Source organism: Rhincodon typus, chromosome 34 (assembly GCF_021869965.1).
Source record: "Rhincodon typus isolate 14 chromosome 34, sRhiTyp1.1, whole genome shotgun sequence".
Lineage (NCBI taxonomy): Eukaryota > Metazoa > Chordata > Chondrichthyes > Orectolobiformes > Rhincodontidae > Rhincodon > Rhincodon typus.
The window spans coordinates 17,605,181-17,622,444 of NC_063365.1; the positions used below are offsets into that span (position 1 = coordinate 17,605,181).

The 17,264-nt window shown below is 38.0% G+C and overlaps 2 protein-coding genes across 2 annotated transcripts in view; both read left to right on the forward strand.

Annotated features, from left to right (window-relative positions):
* The window catches only part of zcchc24 (zinc finger, CCHC domain containing 24), a 534,935-nt gene that overhangs the window by 369,348 nt on the left and 148,323 nt on the right, over positions 1 to 17,264 (forward strand). The gene's annotated exons all lie outside the window — the stretch shown is intronic.
* The window catches only part of polr3a (polymerase (RNA) III (DNA directed) polypeptide A), a 55,052-nt gene that overhangs the window by 20,596 nt on the left and 17,192 nt on the right, over positions 1 to 17,264 (forward strand). The window contains exons 10-19 of the mRNA XM_020528092.2: positions 1,164 to 1,305; positions 1,788 to 1,928; positions 3,551 to 3,620; positions 4,674 to 4,801; positions 6,151 to 6,289; positions 7,819 to 7,983; positions 8,166 to 8,338; positions 9,420 to 9,531; positions 10,647 to 10,765; positions 14,904 to 15,041. Of these exons, the coding sequence (XP_020383681.1) occupies positions 1,164 to 1,305; positions 1,788 to 1,928; positions 3,551 to 3,620; positions 4,674 to 4,801; positions 6,151 to 6,289; positions 7,819 to 7,983; positions 8,166 to 8,338; positions 9,420 to 9,531; positions 10,647 to 10,765; positions 14,904 to 15,041 (1,327 nt within the window). The remainder of the gene's footprint in view (positions 1 to 1,163; positions 1,306 to 1,787; positions 1,929 to 3,550; positions 3,621 to 4,673; positions 4,802 to 6,150; positions 6,290 to 7,818; positions 7,984 to 8,165; positions 8,339 to 9,419; positions 9,532 to 10,646; positions 10,766 to 14,903; positions 15,042 to 17,264) is intronic.

Here is a 17,264-nt window from a genome sequence, read left to right on the forward strand (position 1 = left end):
ATAAGAATTAAAAGGTGTAAAGAAACAATAATGGGTTGGCAGCCTAGGAAGGGAAGTTTCATTTAGTTTATCTTGTAAGAGTAAAATGTACTCCAAAAATGCAGTTTTATGAATGAATGAATGGAAACGTGGTATAGTAAACATAGAGCGCCATTCTACAATATCTCACAATACAGCATGGAGACTTAAATCACGATGAAGTTAGTAATTTGTTTTTTTTCAATTCCTTCAGCTGGTTGTTTTTTGTTTTGAAAGGCAGTTTTCGCAGTTAGAGCCTCTGTGTATTGTTGAGTTCAGCTTTCAGTATTGATGATTCAAGTCATAGGGAAATGGTGGCAAAGTGTTAATGATAAAGTAATAGGCTTGGGGGCATTGGTTCAAATTCCACCATGGCAGTTGATGATATTTAAATTAATTTAATATAAGAAAATCTGGAATTGAAAGCTAGTATCAGTAGTAGTAACCATGAAACTATCCTTGATTATTGTAATACATCTGATTCACTAATGACCTTTAGGGACAAAAATCCACCTTTCTTGTCTGACCTTCAAATGACTCCAGACCAACAGAAATGTCATTAACTTTTGACTGCCATGTGAAGTGGCTGAGCAAACAACTTAGTTTGAGGACAATTAAGAATGGACAACAAGTGCTAGCCTTGCCAGCAAGACCCATATCCCACGAAATAATTTTTTAAAACCTAAGTCAACTGCATAGCATAAAACATACAATAACATAACAGACTTATCTTATTGTGCGCAGGGCAATTTCTATGAACTAACTGTCACCATTCATTTATTATTTATAAATGAATGCCGAACATAAAATTGCAAATTTTTGTCACTCACTATTCTAACCGTGGACTGATTGTGAGGTTGTGATATGCCCTTGCATATTTTCCCAGCTTTCTTTTGAACTGAAAGTTTGGAAAGGTGAAATAATCTGTAAACTGCTCCATTGTGTGATTGAATGGGTTGTAGGATACTATTGTACATTCAAGTGCCTCTTTCGATTTCCAATATTTTAGCAGCTACCCAATGTTTGTACCAAACGTTTTGGTTGTGTTAAAATATAAATTACTCTTCTAGGGATGAATGTAAATATACAGAAAAACAGAAATTATGTTCATGAATTGCCTAATTGTTTTTCCTCTTGAAATAAAGATTTCTAAGATATGGAAATAGGGAGAAAATGGCACAAGAACTGAAGTACGGTGACATTGTGGAGCGACATCTAATTGATGGAGATGTAGTCCTGTTCAATAGACAACCATCCCTGCACAAACTGAGCATCATGGCCCATATTGTAAGTGTTCTTTAATACCTTGGGTTCTATAAACCAATTGTTTCATATTGATCTTTTCAGTTACTTCATTATTTTTGAAGTACATCAAAATAACTTGAATAGATTTTGTATATCAGCTACTATATCCCAGTAGTGCAAAAAGGTTTTGACTGTGTTGCTAATATTTTGTACTCTTGGTGGATTTTACACGTGTGTGCAGTGTGAAAGTTTAAAAAATAAAATATTTAGGAATATATTTGGTTTAAATACAGTACAAATTGCATAAGTAGAATTTTTGTAATTAATTCTATTTTTACTCTTTCAAACCTCCCGATTCCTCAACTCACCCTCGCCCAAATTATATTATGATCTTCTAATATTTTGCTGATAGTTGACCCAGTATTTGTCAAGTTATAACCAAGATCAGTATTTTTTATAAAATGTGAAGTCTGCCAAGGGTGGGAAAAGGAAATTGTAGTTTTATGTATTGATATAAATTTCAGGCCAAGGTGAAACCGCACAGAACATTCCGGTTCAATGAATGTGTCTGCACACCTTATAATGCAGATTTTGATGGTGATGAAATGAATCTTCATCTTCCTCAAACTGAGGAGGCCAAGGCTGAAGCACTGGTTCTAATGGGGGTAAGTGCCATTTGATTCCGTTGATGTACTCTTTAACACAGGTGGGGCTGAATTGAAATGACCCCTTTGTTTTATTAACCGATGTGAGTTAATCACTAAATGCCTATTCTTCAGCATGGTCAAAGGTTTGACGAGATCAGAATCAATAAAACAGACTTATTATGGAACTTAAATTGATCAGATGACCTATTCCATTCAAATAGTGAAGAGGCTTAGTTTAATACATATATAATGTTAATTTATCCAGGAGCTGTGCCTTGAGGGCTGGGATTAGTCAATTAATTCTTATCTTCCACTGAAGAATAAACCAAAAACCGAGCTACAGTGTCCCCGATCTGACCATTCAGGACCACCACTGTGTACATTTTTCCAGATTTTGATACCAACCTATTCTGTTCCTTCGCATAGCCTTCACAGAAAGGGAGAGAAATGGCTGATTTCTAATTATCCCACCAGAAAGTAGTCAGGTTTGTTCTAATTGGAACATACCTGCCAGTGCAACAGGCAACTTTATATTCGGAAAATAGGGAGGGCTGTGGGGACCCGCTTCTTAAAGTGCTGAAATACACTCCAGTCCTGTCTGTGCTCAAATTTCTTTAATTCCATCTTCTGATATTAGCCCAAGAATAGCCACTTTATGCTTAAACTTACTGTGGTCTGGGAGCACACTCAGTGGAAAATGCCTAGTTTTGGGACAATTCCAGGGTTTAGATAGCTGGATTTGTAACACACTACCTATGTAATAACCATTTAACCTAATTTTCATATTTGTAATGTAGCACCTTCTCCCGTTAACAGGATGCTGTGGGTAGTAATTTAACATGTATTTTAAGGTTATGAAATCTGGGGCTACCAATATTGACAAGGCAATTTAAAGAAAGTACTTGTGCACCATGTTGCAATGACCTCCGGAGATCCCGATGTGCTCACAACTGTCTATTCATTTTTGAAGTGAGATTACTGCTGTTTTGTAGACAAATGTAGCTAATTTGTGCGCAGCATGGGTCCCCGAAGAGTAAATACGATAAGTCTACTTTTTTTGTAGAAGTGTGAAAGATGTTGTTTAAAACACCAATTTTATTAACCTTAGTATTTTAGTTGGCAAATATCAAGAAACCTACTTGGGTGAAGCTGGAACACAACAGAGGAATGATAAACTCAGTTATTTCAAATATCCTAATCTTGTAAGGCAGCTTCCTCATTTTTATTCTAAAATGAAAATAAAATACTGTGGATTCTGGAAGTCTGAACTAGAAACAGAGATTGCTAGAGAAACTGAAGAGGTCTAGCAGCAACTATGGAGAAAGTAACGAGTAATGTTTCGAGTTAAATATAACTCTTCAGAAAGTTAACATCCATAGATACTGCTGACCTGCAGAGTTTAACTAGCACCTTCTGTTTTTATTCCTTGCTTTCATGGCCTTCTTAACTAGTAGGTTAATACTCAGGCCCTTTTTGCTTGGTTTGTGCTACAAATTGTTTATCCAAGCTCTCTACTTTAACTTTGTCTGACTGGATCTAACAAGTAAATATGTCTTATTCTCTGGAGCATTGGACATATATAAAAATGATTGCAACTGAGTTAGTTTACCGTTGCACAATTCATTTTCTTTTCTCTTTAGACAAAAGCCAATTTGGTAACTCCTAGAAATGGGGAACCTCTTATTGCTGCAATCCAGGACTTTCTAACAGGTGAGTTAGATTTGAGTTTGCTCAGGTCACCCTTTGGGATTTCATGGAAAGGATCTGTTCAGAATGATGAAACTGTTGAGTACAAAGCCCCTGTGAATCAACTGTAATTTAGATTCTCAGCAGACTTAATTTCTTCCAAGTTCAGACCAAATGTACATGTAACCAACCATTTTCTGAGGTTTTAGTAAATGTTATAACTTAATTAAAAGCAGAAAATGCTGTATACTCAGCAAGTCAGGCTAATGTGCTGAGAGAGGAAAACTCCTTGTTGTTTCAGGTCATTACACTTCTACCAGAACAGCTCTTGCTGACATACCGAATAATCTTTCTTTTTTTGAATTTCTATTGCTAACATGCACATTAGTATTTAATTTGTTAGCATTTATTCGTAATTGCGTTGAGGTGTTTGATTGTTAAAAAATCATTACATTAGATTTTCTTTTTGCTTAGAAAGTGAGTGTGCAAGTGAGATTGTACTGTTGGATAACAACAGCCTACTTTGTATCAACGTCAAAAGCATGACCCATGTTTTGTTTCAATGAAGTAAATATTGTAAGATTACATTTCTGAGGCTTCGAACTTAGATATTGCTTGCTGTTCATTTATGAACAGTATACAAGTGACAAATATCAGTCTATACAGTTCAGGATTTTATCTGGATTCAAAACGTAAGCACTCTGAAAACAGTGTTTCCTGTTTTTATTTTGTAAAGGTCTGCTTTCTTCTTCTAGTCTGTAACCAGAGCTATCCTCAAACAGGCAACCAGCTGGCACGTTGAGAACACCCAAGATTTAGGAATATTTCCCTTCCCATCACAACTTTTCCTTATAGGAGATGCATGTCTTGTCCCATAGTTGGTAGAATGGAGCTCAGTAATTTGGTGCTTGGAACTATATGTAGACAGAAAGAGATTCTGAAGTTACTTTTCATATCTATACACAGTATTAAGTAGGAAAATTATGTGCTGATTTCTCACATATATACACCTGGTTTTATCCATGGCTGCTGGAAAATATTCTGTTTTGAAAAGATATTTCATTATTGTTTGTCCAGGTGCCTATCTGCTTACCAGGAAAGACACTTTCTTTGACCGAGCCAAGACATGTCAGATCACTGCTGCTATTCTTTCAGGCAAAGATGAGCGAATCAAAATTAGTCTTCCACCTCCTGCAATCTTAAAGGTGATACATCCGTCTATTTTGAAAAACTGAAGGAAGCAGTCGAAACTGAGTATGCTGAGAACTTGAGCAGTTCTTTATTTCACAAGATTATAAATAAGAGGCAGTTTTTATGCAGCATATGTTTATAATACCATATGGTAATTTTCCACAAATGGAGATTATGCAGGATGTGCAACTAACATGATTTACACAATTTAACTTGAACTTATTTTTACCAAATAGTTTATGTATCTCCTACTGAATCATTTTTTTAAACTTCATTACAGACTTATGTAAAATTTTATAAGCATGCGGATTTCAAATCATTGAGATTTATGCATACTTCCCATTTCGGTTATTGCTCCACCATATTGTCATGTATTGTTAACATGTTTGTAATCAGGGCTTTACCAGATTGAGATTTAAGAGGTGAGATTGAATTAAAATTTAGATTGAATTAAGATTTAGCTTGACAGTGAGCTTTTATCCCAGATCTGCTGCATTATATGGTATGTATATTAAAATATGTGACTTGACAGTTCCAGGCATTGGATCTGAATAACATGCTGCCATTCCACTTTCACCCAGAATACATAAGAAACAGCTATCAGCCTCCAAATAAAATCAGGCAGTCCTTAGCCACATTCAGCAAGCCTGGAGAAAGGGTATTGGACAGAGGACAAGGAAAGCTAATTGTTTTTATGGGGCCTTGGGGAAAAGAAGAAATAGTTTTTAAAATATGTAGAGCTCCTTCAGCTTCTTGATCCTCTCCAAACTAGCCTTAAGGTGACAAGAAAACCAAGATGCTTCTAAGCTCAAATAGAAATTATAATATCCATTGGGAGCTGGATGGTGTTCTCATACACCAGTTGGTAATAGTGAATTGGGTCTCATAAGCCTGTTTTCAAGGTGGAATTCCCTGTCTCCCTCACTGGTAAATATATGTTTTGGGGTAAGTCAATTTTGAACTCCATCTGTAAACATGTGGCCCTTTGGTTGATAAAAAAAACCACTGAACATTTCATAGCAGGCAACTTGAACGGCCTCATCACTGATAACTGTCCATTTTGAACTATATGTAAATTTGCAGGGAACATAGCAATTGTTCCAAAGTTTTTGATAAAGTTGATAAACAAATGCCTGAATTTTGAGAGGTGTATACAATTCAATGAAGTTTATATTGCTTGTGGTTTATTTAATTCCATGTTTATGATATAAAGTACATAATTAATATTTAATGGCTGCTGTCCTTGAATCTGTTGCAGAAAAGTTGGAATTGTACATTTCTTTGTAAATCCATTCTATGTGGATGAGAACTAAGCATGTTCTATGCTAAAGTGCAAAATAATATTATAATGTATCCTTTACAGCCTGTGACGTTGTGGACAGGGAAGCAAATTTTTAGCCTCATTCTTAAACCAAACAAGGACTGTCCTATTAAGGCAAACCTGCGTACCAAGGGCAAACAGTACTGTGGAAAAGACGAAGACCTCTGTTATAATGACTCCTGTAAGTCATGTAAAATTTTATTCTTTCAAACAAAAAACTTCAAATCTTCAAAACATAATGTCGCTTTCTAGAAAGCGGAATGAAGGGTAGAATATAACGCAATATTTACACTCTTTGTTGTGAAACTTGAAAGGGTTCAGAAAAAATCTGAGGATGTTGCCACGGTTGCAGAATTTGAGCTATAGGAAGAGGCTGAATAGGCTGGGGCTCTTTTCCCTGGAGCATCGGAGGCTGAGGGGACATTGTATACAAATTTATAAAAACATGAGGGGCATGGATGGGTGAACAGCCAAGCTGTTTTCTCTAGGGTAGGGGAGTCCAAAACTAGCAGGCTTAGATTTAAGGTGAGAGGGGAAAGATTTTAAATGAGACCTAAGTGGCAACTACTTCATGCAGAGGGAGGTGCGTGTATGGAATGAGCTGCCAGAATAAGTGGTGGAGGCTGGTACAGTTACGACATTTAAAAGACATCTGGATAGGTACATGAATAGGAAGGGTTGAGAGGGATATGGGCCAAATGCTGGCAAATGGGATTAGATTAATTTAGGATATCTAGTCAGCATAGACAAGTTGGACTGAAGGGTCTGTTTCTGTGCTGTATGTCTCTGACTGTATGACTCAATGACTCTATATAAGCATATATTTACAGAAATGCATATTACAACATGCAGCTCACTACCTAACAACCACAGTTCGTCTGTTCCTTTTATTAGGAGCACAAGTGAATCTCCAGTTGACGTTCACCATTTCCTTTGTGTTATTGTCTGAAACAACTTGGGACATTTCTTTACATTATTTAATATAGCCAGCACTTTTAAATTGCCACCAGCCAGCAAAATAATATACACGTTTTTTAAAAAAAAAACACAGTTGGCTAGAAAATGATCATTTGAAGCCTATTTTCAGATCCTGATGAGATGTTTTAAATGAGTCTAATGATGGTTTATTTATATTCTGTCTGTTTGGAATTTCTGTCTTGTTATCTGCTTTCAGGGATACATTTGAAGCTATTAAACAATCAATTTAAAATTTGGTATGAAGTAAATCCTGTAAGAAAATTCAAATAAGAGATTTTGGTCACTGCACGTGTGTACTTGTTAACAGAAATGATGGCTATTTCTTTAATAGTAACGTGCCAATTTTAAAACAGATCACGGTCCCCTTGCATGGGAATTATCCAGTTGTTGTATCCATGTTTGTTATTTAAATGTCAAAAATATTATAGGCATGGGAGAATGTTCAAATGGTATAAGATCATAATATGTCTTGAATGTTTAGAAGTGGCTTGTGGCCCTAGAAAATTAGTTGAAACTTTAGTGATATACTTGTCAAATTGCAGGTTGTTATTTCCACTCTGATTTCTCTGTGTGAGGACTTTGATACAGAAACTATTTCACCACAAATCTGTGTGTTGCAAGCACAGTAATAATGTTTCTTGCACATTTTTACACACAGTTATCTCTTTGGCTTCAAAATGTATTCTGAATCTTTTATCCTCAGGCATTATTACATTTTTTGTCATCTTGCAGTCGTTGTAATCCAGAACAGTGAGCTGATGTCTGGCAGCCTGGATAAAGGAACTCTGGGATCAGGTTCCAAGAACAACATCTTCTACATCCTGCTGAGAGACTGGGGACAGATGGCGGCCGCAGACGCTATGTCTCGTCTTGCTCGACTGGCTCCTGTTTATCTGTGTAAGTATTAACTTGGTCGTAAAATATTGTTATCTGAATGAACATTGGATCTACCTTAAGGACATCTTTTGTTTTTGTTTTGATACTTCACAATTTGATGGACATACTGTGCAATGGAACATGTCAAGCAGACTTTTATTTTTAAAAGTTTAATTTTCCATGTTCTTTTTTTCAAAATCTAGCCAATCGAGGGTTTTCTATTGGTATTGGTGATGTAACACCAGGTAAGGGGCTGTTGAAAGCCAAACAGGAACTACTGGATGCTGGCTACAAGAAGTGTGATGAATTCATTGAAGCACTGAACACAGGCAAACTTCAACAACAACCTGGATGCACAGCGGAAGAAACATTAGAAGTAAGCTGGCTTATCTTTCTGGTGTTGGAAAAAGAAGTGTACATTTGAAATTTCATCTGTTAGTCAATTTCATAAATAATTTCTTCATCTTTTCTTTAATTAACAAATGTATTTGGTTCTTCCATGGTATAATGAGTATTCCATTCAGTTAAACGCGAAAAATATTTTTTGTCTGTATTAGGGGGTAGAATAACTAATGGGGTTATGAAGAAGTCTGTTAGCCAGAAATTAAACTCCCCACGTAAAATTAACCAGTTATTTTTTGCAAAATTTGTTATAAAACATAGATTTTTGCTTTAAAATTCACTAGCAAAAAATCAATTACGAATATAATGAAAAGACCTACACTTAGGTAAGTCTGTGATTAAACCTTCCGAAAACCTGTGTGCAACTAGTTTGCCATGAACTTGGTAACTAGTTATAAATGAAGTTTTAAAAATTGCTGCTTCTGTAATATGGATGGTGTGGAGCATGATAAGAATCCTTAGTGTTTGTGTGCTTTTGGAAGTGAAATCATATTAAACATCATGCATTCCTTATTCTTTAATGGGATCATATAACGTAGGGTGGTTAAATTTTTTTGATGTGTAAACAAGCCGTTTAATGATAAAAATGTTCTCAATGATCCAATATGTTGCCATTTATAACATACAAATAATCAGAGCACTGATTATCGTATAATAGTTGATTTGCTACTTAGCAACAATTTAAACTGCAAACTTTTATCTGATTTGCAAGAGCAAGAGATTAAGAGGATATTTTTCTAAAAAAAATTGATTATCTCGTAAATATATGGTGCTTATCCATGGAAATCTGACTACATTTGTCTTACTATAGGTCATCGAATTTCTCTTATGCTATGGCTGAAGACAGTTTATGTAAAAGACATATGCCACTTCTCCCCAAATTTATGTAAAATTATTAAAAAGACATCCAAGTCATTACACTCTGAATTTCGGTTTTATAATAACTTTCCACTCTATTATTCTCAATTCTGTGATTTTAAATTGTGGAAAAAGCAAAATATATCCATATGTATTTCTTGTGAATAGATTTGTCATAACATTTTTACTGCTTACAGGCCTTGATCCTTAAAGAGCTGTCTGTGATTAGAGACCATGCTGGCAGTGCTTGCCTTAGGGAGCTGGACAAGAGTAACAGCCCTCTTACTATGGCCCTCTGTGGTTCAAAAGGTAACTGGGCAATTTTGTCATTGTTAAATTACAAATGCTATCATTACCGTCTAGACGGACAGGCATTTTGTATAGCCAGTGTAATAAAATAGACACTGAGTGGGCATCGAGAAGGAAAACTTCTGTACTTCAACCTATTTAATAATTGAGAAATGTAACATTTCTTATTAATCGGAATTCACAGTAAAAATTCTCTGTCTTAGGTAATTGCATATGAATGTGTTTCTTTTCTGCAGTCTGTGTTTATGCTCACAAAGCAATCTGAAACATCTCTCTTGGTCAAGTCACTGTCGAAACAGGAAAAAAGATAGCAAAAGGAAATGTTCTGGTTTCAGATTTCTAAATGCACTGTGGATTAATCAAATTATTTGATTTTTGAGAATACTGTCGAGTGAAGTCTTAAAGAAAATTGATATCTGCTTTCAATTACATTGTTTTTAATGTTATAATGTTAAAATTTTAATTCTAAACATATTTCTTTAGCAATTTAATGACTGGTACTAGATTCAATGCAGTATTTATGCCTTTAAATTTAAGTAAACTGTAGATTTATGTGCCTTTGCCTCCTTTGATGAAACATTGATTCAAGCATTCCAACAGTGCTCACAGACACTGAGTGTCTGCGAGCCGTAAGGATCCCCTAAGAATCATTGATTAGTGAGTAAGAGTGAGAATTGGACACCGTTTCTGCTAACTAACCTAAGTTAACCTTTCAGCTGGGGCCACAGTATATCAGTTAAAAGGGAGGATCGTCTTAGATAACTTCGACTGCATCATGTTATAAATGTAATCTGTTATAATTCATTAAAGGTAAGCAGAGACCAGCTCCATTGCCTCTGCCACTAAAACAGCATAATTGAAGTTTCAAGTTGATTAAGAGCAGGTTGCTGCCATCTTTTGTGCATGCTTCCTTTTTGGAAGAAAGTGGCTCTCCTCCAATTGGGTTGCCTGCTAGCAATGCAGTTATAATCAGAAAGGCACAGAATACAAGCAGATATGTAGATTTGTAATATGTTGTTTAAACTACTATTTCTAGTCTGTAGAATTAAAATCTGCCATTTGACTTTTACTTTACCACTGGATTAATATATTATGACAATGAACACTCTTAACAGGATCCTTCATCAATATCTCCCAGATGATTGCCTGTGTAGGACAGCAGGCTATTAGTGGATCCCGTGTTCCTGATGGTTTTGAGAACAGATCTTTACCTCACTTTGAAAAGCATTCTAAGGTGAGCACTCAACTTACTCAGGTGAAGCTCCCCCTCACTTAGAGTCACAGAGATATACGGCATGGAAACAGACCCTTCAGTCTAACTGGTCTATGCCAACCAGATATCCTATATAAATCTAGTTCCTTTTGCCAGCATTTGGCCCATATCCCTCTAAACGCTTCCTGTTCATATACCCATCCAGATGGCTTTTAAATGTTGTAATTGTTCCAGTCTCCACCACTTCCTCTGGCAGCTCATTCCATACACTCACCACCCTCTGTGTGAAAAAGTTGCCTCTGCGGAAAAGGCCTTGCCTGTTTACCCTATCCATGGACCTCATGATTTTATAAGCCTCCAATGCTCCAGGGAAAATAGCCCCAGCCTATTCAGTCTCTCCCTATAGCTCAAACCCTCCCATTTTGGCAACATCCTCGTAAATCTTTTCTGAACCCTTTCTAGTTTCACAGCATCCTTCCTATAGCAGGGAGACCAGAATTATGCGCAATACTCCAAAAGTGGTCTAACCAATGTCCTGTACAGCCACAACATGACCTCCCAACTCCCATACTCAATGCACTGACCAATAAAGGCAAGCATACCAAACGCCTTCATTACTATCCTATCTGTCTGCGACTCCACTTTCGAGGAACAATGAACCTGCACCCCAAGGTCTCTTTGTTCAGCAACACTCCCCAGGACCTTACCATTAAGTGTATAAGTCCTGCCCTGAGTTGCCCTTCCAAAGTGCCGCACCTCACATTTATCGGCCCTTTGGCCCATCTGATCAAAGTCCTGTTGTACTCTGAGGTAACTACCTTCACTGTCCACTACACATCCAATTTTTGTACCATCTGCAAACTTACTAACCATACCTCCTACGTTCACATCCAAATCATTTATATAAATGATGAAAAGCAGTCGACCCAGCATTGATCCTTGTGGCACAGGACTGGTTGCAGCCCTCCTGTCTGAAAAGCAACCCTCCACCACCACCACCCTCTGTCTTCTATCTTTGAGCCAGTTCTGTATCCAAATAGCTGGTTTTCCCTGTATTCCAATGTAATCTAATCTTGCTAACCAGTTTACTGTGAGGAACCTAGTCGAACACCTTACTGAAGTCCATATAGATCACCTCCACCACTCTGCCCTCATTGTTACTTCTTCAAAAAACTCAATCAAGTTACTGAGACTGTGTTTTCCCATGCACAAAGCCACTTTGACTCTTCCCTAATCAGTCCTTACCTTTCCAAATACATGTAAATCCTATCCCTTAGGATTCCCTCCACCAACATGCCTACCACTGACATAAGGGTCACCGATCTGTAGTTCCCTGGCTTCCCCTTGCCACCTTTCTTAAATGGCACCACGACAGTCAACCTCCTGTCTTCTGGCACCTCACCTGTGGCTACCAATGATAGAAGTATCTCAGTAAGGGTCCCAGCAAACTCTTCCCTCAATTCCTACAGAGTTCTAAGGTATGCCTGATCAGGTTCTGGGGATTTATCCTCCTTTATGCATTTTAAGATATCCAGCACCACCACCTCTGGAATATGGACCTTTTTTCAAGATGTCGCTATTTATTTCCCATGTTCTATATCTTCCATGAACTCCTCCGCAGTAAACACTGATGCAAAATACTTGTTTAATACCCCCCCTCCCATCTCCACATGTAGGTGGCCTAAATGATCTTTAAGGGGCCCTATTCTGTCCCTAGTTACCCTTTTGCCCTTAATGTATTTGTAGAATTCTTTTGGATTCTCCTTAACCCTATCCTGATATCCCTCTTAAGTGTACTCCTACTACCTTTATACTCTTCCAGGGATTCACTCAATCCCTGCTGTCTGTACTTGACCAAAACTTCAACTTCTGTAATCATTCAGCATTCCCTGCACCTATCAGTGTTGCCCTTCACCCAAACAGGAACATACTGTCTCTGGAATCTCCTTTATCTCATTTTTGAATGCTTCCCATTTTCCAGCTGACCCTTTTACCTGCAAACATTTGCCCCCCCATCAACTTTTGAAAGTTCTTGCCTAATACCGCCGAAAATTGCAGGAAGGCCAATTAGGACTTCAACGTCTAGATCTGGTCTATCCTTTTCCATCACAATTTTAAAACTAATAGAATTATGGTCACTGGCTCCAAAGTGCTCCCCTACTGTCACCGTAGTCACCTGCCCTGCCTTATTTCCCAAAAGTAGGTCAGGTTTTGCATTTTCTCTAGTAGGTACTTACACACAATGAATCAGAAAATTTTCATGTGCAACTTGACAAATTCCTCTCATCCCAGTCCTTAACACTATGGCTGTTCCAGTCTATGAGTGGAAAATGAAAATTCCCTACCATAACCTCCCTATTATTTTCACGGATAACCGAGACCTCCTTACAAACTTGTTTCTCAATTTCCTGCAGACTGTTGGGCGGCGGGGGGGGTCTATAGTACAGTTCCAATAAGGTGATCATCCCTTTCTTATTTCTCAGTTCCACCCAAATAAACTTCCCTGGATGTATTCCCAGGAATATCCTCCCTAAGTACAGCAATAATGTTATCCTTAATCAAAATCGCCACTCCCCCTCCTCTTGCGCTCACCTTTCTATCCTTCCTAGAGCATCTATACCCTGGAACATATAGCTGCCAGTCCTGTCCATCCCTGAGCCACTTCTCTGTAACCGCTATGATATCCCAGTCCCATGTTCCCAACCATGCCCTTAATTCATCTGCCTTACCTGTTAGGCCTTTTGCATAGAAATAAAAGCAGTTTAATTTATCAGTCCTACTTTGTCCTCTGCTTTGTTCCTGCCTGCCGTGACTGTTTGACTTACTCCTTTTCCCAACTGTATCGGTCTCAGACTGCTCTCTTTTCTCACTGTCTCCCTGAGTCTCCTCCTCTCTCCTCCTCCTCCTCCGCCCCCACCCCCACTTTACTAGTTTAAATCCTCCTGAGCAGCTCTAGCAAATCTCCTCACCAGTATATTAGTCCCCTTGCAATTCAGGTACAATACGTCCTTCTTATACAGGTCACTTCTACCCCAGAAGAGATACCTGTGATTCAAGAATGTGAATCCTTCTCCCCTGCACCAGCTCCACAGCCACACATTCATCTGCTCTATGCTCCTATTCCTACCCTTACTAGCTTGTGGCACCAGGAGTAATCCAGATATTACTACTCTGGAGGACCTCCTTTATAATTTCTTGCCTAACTTCGAATATTCTCTCCTCAGAGTCTCGTCCTTGTGTCTTCCTATGTTGTTAGCTCCAACGTGTACAATAGCCTCCTTCTGGTCCCTCTCACCTTTGTAAATATTCTGCGCCTTGTCCGAGATGCCCTCGATCATGTCACCAGGGAGGCCACACACCATTCTGATGTCTCGCTGTCGGCCACAGAAACCTCTGTCTGCGCCTCTGATTAGTGAGTCCCCTATCACAATCACCCGCTTGGAACCTGGCATACATTAGAGCCAGTCTCGGTACCAGAAACCTGATTGTCAGTGCTACCTTCTCCTGAGAGTCCATCACCCGCTATGTTTTCCAAAACAGCGGATTTGTTTGAGATGGGGATAGCCACAGGAGACTCCTACAGTACCTGACTCCTCCTCCTATCTTTCCTGGAGATCACCCATCTGTCCTCCTTGCAACTGACTTCCATCACACTCTCAGGCAATGAGAAATTTGCAGGAAGTAGTAACTGCTGATGCAACCGATCCATGTGAACAGATACGATTCGCAGTCAAGCACACTTCCTGCAGACATAATCATCACTAGCATGGAGACTCTCCCTAATCTCCCACGTCCGACAGTAAGAGCGCATCATTCTACTAAAGGCCCAGAAAATAGTGCAGTCTTACTGCTCTAGAGACATTTCTCCAGGCTAACTTAGTACCTATGTTTTATATTTTTAGAGTTTAATCAAGAGACAGATCTCAATAAAAACATATAATCAAAAAGAACCCACTCTACTCACTATTGTAGATTTACAAAAAAAAACTAGCCGCTTAGCTGTTCCCCTGCTGTGATCTCCCCACAGGGGAGCAGCTAAGTGGCTAGTTCTTTTGTAAATCTACAATAGTGAGTAGAGTGGGTTCTTCTAATAATTAATTTAAAAATTGCTTTGCAAAATGTTTAACTTCTAATTAAAATTGCAAATTTGTTTGTGCAGCTTCCAGCAGCAAAGGGATTTGTAGCAGACAGTTTCTATTCTGGTTTAACTCCAACAGAGTTCATCTTCCATACCATGGCTGGTCGCGAAGGCCTAGTGGATACTGCTGTAAAAACAGCAGAGACTGGGTATATGCAGGTAATGGCAAAATTTTACATCTTTGTAATAATGAGTGGTATTAAAAATACTGAGTTGTCTCTACAAACTTGATGCTTGTCTACTCAGTTTGAACCACTTTTTTTCTTCCAAACAAAGTCAAATTTGGGAAAAAGTTGCTAGCTGTCGTAGTAAATAGCTTATCATATTAGTACTTAGTTATACCAATGGTGTGATTCTGCTTCGAAGTATATATAACTTGTAAAGCACTCTACTAATAAATAAATCTTTATGATTGACAAATACTATTTATCTCGGTGAAATTTTCCATTCCAGTGGACAACAAAAGAAATGGTAGTATAATCTTCAGCGTAAGTTCTCAAAATTCTGTGCACAATTGTATCAATAATATTGACATTTACATAGTGTGAAATAATGTGCTGCCCTACTACCTTTTCTATCTCTTCTCCATCCCTACCTCTACCGCAGATCTAGGTGGCCTTTCCTGCACAAGAACATGGGTCATGCTTGAACTACATTGATAGTAAATTGTTGTGATAATTTGGCATAATGCAGATAATTATTCAGGGTAGACATGAGAAAAATCCTGTTTGCTATATGGAGGATGTGAATGTTAAAGGTTGTTAATAACCCTTGTTGAATACTAGCAATTCTGAATCTCTGCATTCAGGTATTGTGAATACCTCAATTATGTCATGATCTTCAACTTTACTGCAAGTCTTATTGACTTGTTCAGTGTCTGAAATGCATGACATGCCATTGTTTGGAAGAATAACTTGTACTGTTGAAGACAATTTAACATTAAATTTTTATCAGCATCTTACCAACAAATAAATGGGACTTAACTGAGGTATTATGTTTCAACACTTTCAGTTTTATGTATGCAGTAAATTTGTTTAAAGTTCAATCATTAATATTGTGAACATCACTATCATTATCTGCTACAGATTTCCTGTCTTATTGCCTCTGTGTTCTCAAACCTTTATCCCAGCTCTTCTCCTCCGATTCAATTCTTAAGTTCTTCCTTCCCCCAGCTTTCCTATTCTTACTCTTCATTCTTTCTTTAGGAATCCCTTGCATTTGTTGCCTCCAGTGGAGACTCCTCCTGCTTTTTTTTGGCCTTTCTCCCATTCCTGCCCCTGCAGTCAGTCCCTCTTTCACTACTGTCAATCTCCCTCCCTCATTTTGATCTTAACCTTGAAGCCTCTGGGTTGTCTCCAGTTTGCTGCTCCTCGTGCGGCTCCCATTGTGTGCTCCACCTAGTGGCAGACATTGGTTATTGCAAATAGCTCAGGACTTGAGCTACTATCTGCACCAATCAAATCCTGCTACTAGATAGAGCCCTGTCAATTAAAACTTCAGGTAAGTATTATTTTATTTACAGTATTTACAATATAAATGTATTTCTTCTACATTTGACTTAATTTAGTTCAAAGGTTATTTATGAATGTAAGCATTTAGGAAAGTGCACCATTTCAACTGTTCTGGGCAAGTTAAAATACAGTTTTTCAACCTATACATCATTTCTTTTGGGCAATAAATATATGAAGGAACCTAACTCAGTCTTTTTTTTAAGCTTTGATTTCTATGAGTACCTACAGTTTACTTAGTTGTCTCACTTAAAGTCACAATTTTCAACAATACGACTACAACTTTGTGAAAACTTGCTTCACCTGTACACCTGTGTGGCTGAGGTTTTTGACTAATCTAGCTTTGACAGCTTGATCTAAGGGGACTCTGAATGTATCTTCAAACCTGGTAGGTGTATTCTACTTACCATCTGTATTGTTCACTTTCTGGAGCTCTCTAAAACTGTACAAGAATAATTTGGAAGTTCATTTACTGAACCAACAAGAAAACATTTCCAGCTTCCAAAGTTGAAACCTGTGCATTTTCATGCTGCATGTTTAAACATATGAGATTATTAACTGAAAGTAAATCTGATCAACATTCCGGAGAAACCAGTTGGTGGTTACCACTATTTGATATGGCACGTGTCGCTGGAGATCCATTGCCTGTACTGGAATCACTGTGTGATGTCAGCCGCAGTTCATCTTGAGACCAACTGACACTGCTGGGTATGCTCTGACCACTGGCAGAAATGGTTTGGAGCAAGCTGAGCTGAAATCATTACACAGCACACCTGTTCCCAACTAATCTGCATGTCACTGTTACAAGGCACATTACCCGTCAGAGCTTTCTATTTCACCCACTTGTCTTTGTTCTGTCCCCACCCCATCCCCC